The sequence below is a fragment of the Dromiciops gliroides genome, chromosome 2 (genome assembly GCF_019393635.1).
Source record: "Dromiciops gliroides isolate mDroGli1 chromosome 2, mDroGli1.pri, whole genome shotgun sequence".
Classification (NCBI taxonomy): Eukaryota; Metazoa; Chordata; class Mammalia; order Microbiotheria; family Microbiotheriidae; genus Dromiciops; species Dromiciops gliroides.
Genome location: NC_057862.1, coordinates 1,114,001 through 1,120,000, shown reverse-complemented (window position 1 = coordinate 1,120,000; position 6,000 = coordinate 1,114,001). Strand labels below are relative to the sequence as shown.

The 6,000-nt window shown below is 45.0% G+C and overlaps 1 protein-coding gene across 1 annotated transcript in view; it reads right to left on the bottom strand.

Annotated features, from left to right (window-relative positions):
- CFAP46 (cilia and flagella associated protein 46) overlaps positions 1–6,000 on the bottom strand; it is a 131,428-nt gene that overhangs the window by 64,197 nt on the left and 61,231 nt on the right. Inside the window, exons 30-32 of the mRNA XM_043988884.1 lie at positions 5,655–5,860; positions 660–759; positions 337–410 (exon numbers count right to left, since the gene is read on the bottom strand). Coding sequence (XP_043844819.1) covers positions 337–410; positions 660–759; positions 5,655–5,860 — 380 coding nt within the window. The remainder of the gene's footprint in view (positions 1–336; positions 411–659; positions 760–5,654; positions 5,861–6,000) is intronic.

Below are 6,000 nucleotides of genomic sequence, written 5' to 3'. Positions count from 1 at the left end.
CTCTCCTTCTCTGTCTCTCTCTGTCTCTGTCTCTCTCTGTCTCTCCCTCTCTGTTTCTGTCTGTCTGTCTGTCTGTCTTTCTGTCTGTCTGTCTGTCTGTCTCTCTCCCTCTCTGTCTGTCTGTCTGTCTCTCCCTCTCTGTCTCTGTCTCTTTCTCTCTCTGTCTCTCTCTTTCTCTCCAGGCTACCAACCACTTGGTAAACAGTGGGGAGTTTATGTGCAGCAATAGCACGGGTGGAGGGGACACTTGGACTCTGGCCACCCAGAGGTTGGCATCAAGGTGGCTTCCTCCTGACACCCCAAAGATGGGCTCCCTTCCAAGAGAAATCATCTCACCCCTGACAGCTCTTTGCTGGGCTTTTTCTCCTTTTGCTTGTCTCTGTCTTTGTCCTTGCCTTTCTCTTTCTTCTCTTCCTTGCCCTTCTCTTTCTTCTTCTCCTCCTTGCCTTTCTCCTTCTTCTCTTCCTTGCCTTTCTCTTTCTTCTTCTCCTCCTTACCTTTCTCCTTCTTCTCCTCCTTGCCTTTCTCCTTCTTCTCCTCCTTGCCTTTCTCCTTCTTCTCCTCCTTGCCTTTCTCTTTCTTCTTCTCCTCCTTGCCTTTCTCCTTCTTCTCTTCTTTGCCTTTCTCCTTATCCTCTTCCTCCTTCCCCTTCTCTTTACTCCTTTCTTTTTCCTTTTTAATGGATGGAGATTGTATGCTTGGTTCTCCTGGGCTTTCTTGGAAGGTTAGCAGAATATTCCCCACTGTTTCTAAGGAGACCTGGACAAGAAATGGAAACAGAAATCCCTACCCATTAGCAATGAATACTCTCACAGTACACACTCCCTCCCATTCCCCACCAGCTCAGAGAGGGCTGGGGAACAGGAGCTTGAAAGTTTCCACAGGGATTCCTGTCAATGCCTCTTCATCCAAAGGCAAATGGGCCCTTTATGAAATAAGAACAGACTAATTTCTGGAGTCCATCTTCCTGCTACAAGGACATCCTATGGGAAGAAATCTCACCTCTTTTGTGTGAGAGGTTGCCTTTGAACTCCCTTCTTACCTCACCCCATCCCACCCCTGCAAGCCTATGGGGTGGAGGGTACAGCCTCTTGGAGTGCCTACACTATGCTGACTTCTCTGCCCACACCTGGAGAAGACACCTTGACTAGGAAGTCTATGAAGACTGAAGAACTAGATCAAGAGGGCTTTGGTAGGGAGCCCCTTTCCCCTTGAGATGCTTTTTTCTTTTCCATGGGACATGCTACACACTACTGGACACGGTGTGGGTCCAGAGTGTCGAACACCAGTGGCTGTGGGACTAGGAGGCAGGGAGGAATGTCAGGAACAAATGGGAGCTGGGATGGTACGGAGCCTATGGAAGGACCCAGGCTGGGCATTTTTTCTAGGCTCTGGAAGCTGAGGGTTGAGGAGGAGAGTCTAAAAGAAGGAAGCAAATTGGGGGGAGGGGGTGACAAGGAATAGAAAAGGGAGCTTGACTTTCATTCCTGGCAAAGACCTTGAATGTATTGTATTGGGACAGTGAGTAAGTATATGGGAAGAGAAGTAGAGATCCCAAAAAGCAGTTCTAGTTCTTAAGACATCCTTCTCTTCTGTGGATTTTTGTGCCTCTTATTCCATTTGGCCAATTCTGCTTTTGAAGGTACTCAGAACTGACCACTGCATCCCTTTAAGTGACAGACAGAGGTATTAGACTGTTTGATTATGGAGAAGGGTATGCCTATGTGTGATCTATCTACATTTTAACAAAGTACTTGATAGTTTTTCACATGACTGGAAATAGTGCTGTGACAAAAGTAAAGATCAGATGGATTTGGTATTGGATAAATGACTGGACCCAACAGACGCTCATACATTCAGGTCCAAGGTCAATGTGGCAGAAGATCTCCAGAAATTTAATACTGTTCTCACAGATCTGGAAAAAGCACAGATGATCTGCTCATCACATAGACAAAAAGACAAAGATGGTAGGGACAGTTAACCCAGTGCATGATGGAGTCAGGACACAAAACATTCATGATGACCTTGAGAACTGGCCCAAATCTCAGAGAGAGAAACACACACATAATGGGGATAAACATAAATTTTACACAGAGCTACAAAAATCAGCTTCAGTAGTATCAAAAAGAAGCACAGCTAGAGAGTAGCTGATGAGGAAAAGTGTTGATGTATTAGCATGTGGAAGAGGGATCAGCTTTTTTTCAGTTTGGCCCCAACGAGCATTCCCAGGAGCAATGAGGGGAAGCTGCAAAGAGGTTATTGGGGCTGGACCACAGGGAAAACATGCTTGAGCTAAGAGATCTCCCATGATTACTGTATAAAATCCAGACTTGATGCCATTGACATTTTTTAAAAGATGTGAATTCAGGAAGCCATGGTGAGTACAGGGGAAAATGAGGGAAATGGATCAAGAATAACAAATGAGGGGGCAGCTAGGTGGTGCAGTGGATAAAGAACCGACCTTGGATTCAGGAGGACCTGAGTTCAAATCCAGCCTAAGACACTTGACACTTACTAGCTGTGTGGCCCTGGGCAAGTCACTTAACCCTCATTGCCCAGCAAAACAAAAAGAGGCAAAACAAACAAACAAACAAACAAAACCAAATGAGACTACCAAGGCTAGTCACTGAGAAAACTCATCTTGTGTATCCTGGGGGAGATGACCTGGAGTGTGCTGAAGTACACTAACCACCACTAGTGATGATTTCGCAAGTGGCATATGGTGTGGAACTCAATGTCTGTCTGCAGTTGGCAGCACAAAGATGAGAGGGCCATGTAGCTGCAAGGATTCCATCCCAGACCATCAGTTGGCCCCAGAAATGAGAGACTGTCCTTTCTGGTAGTCCAGTAATTTTTAAATGATTTCTCCTTGATCTGTTTTCCAGGTCATTTGTTTTTCTGATGAGGTAGTTCACAGTTTCTTCTATTTTTTTCATTTATTTGACTTTGTTTTATTGTTTCCTGGTATTTCATAAAGTCATTACCTTCTCTTTGGTTAATTCTAATTTTTAAGGAATTATTTTCTTTAGTGACCTTTTGTATCTCTTTTTCCATTAGGCAATTATGCTTCTAAGACCATTCTCCTCTTTAGTGGATTTTTGTGCCTCTTTTATCATTTGGCCACTTCTATTTTTTTTGTTTGTTTTTTGCGGGGCAATTGGGGTTAAGTGACTTGCCCAGGGTCACACAGCTAGTAAGTGTTAAGTGTCTGAGGCCAGATTTGAACTCAAGTCCTCCTGAATCCAGGGCTGGTGCTCTATCCAATGCGCCACCTAGTTGCCCCTGACTTCTATTTTTTAAGGTGTCATTTTCTTCAGTATTTTTTGTGCCCTTTTCACCTAACTGTTGACCCTCTTTTCATAATTTTCTTGTATCACTCTCAGTTTTTTTCCTAATTTTTCCTCTTTCATTTTAATTTTATTTATTTTATTTTTAAATTTTTTTGCGGGGTAATGAGGGTTAAGTGACTTGCCCAGGGTCACACAGCTAGTAAATGTCAAGTGTCTAAGTCCAGATTTGAACTCAGGTCCTCCTGAATCCAAGGTCGGTGCTTTATTCACTGTGCCACCTAGCTGCCCCCCCCCCCCAGTTTAATTTTTAAATATTGGAACTCTTCCAGGAATTCTTTTTGGGTCTGTGACCAATTAACATTTTTCTTTGAGGTTCTACATGTAACTTGTTTTAACTTCATTGTCTTCCTCTGAGTTTGTGTCTTGATCTTTCCTGTCACCATAGTAACTTGTTATTTACTAAACATTTTTATTTAAAGTTTTGAGTTCCAAATTATAACCTTCCTTCCCTCCCTCTCCTCTCCACTTCCTGAGGTGGTAAGCATTTAGATATAGGTTATATATGTGCAATTATGGAAACCGTTACCATATCAGTCATTGTGTTTTGTTTTTTGGTGAGGCAGTTGGCGTTAAGTGACTTGCCTAAGGTCACACAGCTAGTAAGTGTCAAATGTCTGAGGCTGGATTTGAACTCAGGTCCTCCTGACTCCAGGGCCAGTGCTCTATCCACAGCGTCACCTAGCTGCTCCCATATCAGTCATTTTGTATAATATTTCTCGACTTTTAACTTTATGTTAAAGTTGTATTCTCCTCCCCAAGGGAAGATAACACTGTCAAAAGCTTCAGTTTTTTCATGATGCTATTTTCAGAGCTAGTGGGGGGTGGGGCTCTTTAAGGTTTTGGTTCTTCCATGGTGGTATGATTTAAGGAGAAGTATGGTCACTGCTCTCCTGGCCTGGGCTCTGGTCTTTACCCAGTGTAACTATCAGAATGACACCACCTGCTGGAGACTTATTGTAGGAAGCTCTGCCATGAGGAGAAAGCGTCTGAGGGCAAGCCATGCGGCTCTTTGGTGTCAGGAAGTGATGTGTGCTTGTGGGAGGAAGAAGGGCGAGGCTGGCACCCTCGCTCTCTTTTGTCTGAGCAGAGCTAGGAATGTGCCCTCCCTTTAATAGACAGATGAATCTAGGCCTTTTTCTCTCTTTACCAAATTCTTATTCTCCTTAATAAATGCCTAAAAGTCTAACTCTTGCTAAAGCTTACAATTTATTGGTGACCACTCATTAGCTATTTTAGACAGACTGGCCAGACTTTTAGCCCCTTACACCAGGAAGGAGTTTTGTTCCTTTGTAGCCACCAGCACTCATGCTCCTCCTGGCCTGGGACTGTAATCAGCTCTCCTGCTCTCCTGCAGCTGTAATCGCTATTGCTCCCTGTCTTGGAATTGAGACCAGGGCCCCTGCTCTCCTGTGCCACAAGTGCACTGCTATTGTGCCTTTTGGCTCTAGGATTGCCATCTAGAACTGCATATGGGTAACACAACAGGGTCTTGGAACCAGCTCCAGGAAAGGGGCTCCTGAAATCTCCTCCTGACCAACTATCCACCTTCTTCCCCCCTCCCTGCCTCACAATCCCGGGGCTGAGAGCTCCTGTAGTTGCTGCTGCAGCCCATGCATCCATGCCCAAACCTATACTGCCTGAACTGTACTGCTGGGGCCCACCACAGCATCAATGAGGTAGGCCTTTCCAACTGACCGGGTAAGTCTTCTGGGGCTAGAAAACTGTTTCAGTCTAATCTTGTGTTGGTTCTGCCACTGAAAAATTCGATTTGAGGCATTTTCTAGAGTTGTTTGGAAGGGAATTTGGGAGAGCTCGGCTGAGTGTGTCTCTCCTCTGCCGTGTTGGCTCCTGGAATCTAAGCACACTTTCACTGACTCAAAGCAAGTCAATTTTTTGAAAAGCAGTTATTCATCAATTAACTAATTAGTATCTTTAAACAATTAAGGCTTTTAGAGGGCACTGACGGGCTAACCAAGGCAAAGGGTGGGCATGTGTGACCTAGAAGAAGGCAAGGGGGCCAAAAATGAGCAGACGGGTTTGAAGCCCAGCTTGCTGGTCACTGAGTGTTGGGGAGCTCTTGGAATAGAAGGAAAGAACCTGGCATCTTTAGGGAACTGCATAGGATTTGGCTTGTGCCTGACTGGCCAGGAGAGTCCTACAGGCCGGTCCACCTTCCAAGCCCCAGGGTCTGGGGTCTGCCCTTGTATCTCTAAAGACATGATGTCACAGTTCAGACTTTCGGGCATTGACGGTGGCAGCACCTGTCAGAGGAGGGCACTGCCCCATGGAGATTTGAGTTCTTACCTCCCAGATGCGCATGATGTACCTGTAGGCCATCAAACAATTCTCCTCATATTGGGGATACCCCCTCCCTGACACGAGTGCCAGGAGCGTGTGGGCGCAGGCCAGCGTCTCCAGCTGCCTCACACTTGTTAAGGTCTCCAAGGTCACCTTTGGAGCTGCCTCAGAAGACTCTTCCAAAAGTCCGTCTTGGTTTAAAGGTGGTTTCTCTATAAAAGTAAAACCCAGGCTTACCAAACACCATTTCATAGAGCAATTCTTTCTTTCTTTCTTTCTTTCTTTCTTTCTTTCTTTCTTTCTTTCTTTCTTTCTTTCTTTCTTTCTTTCTTTCTTTCTTTCTTTCTTTTTT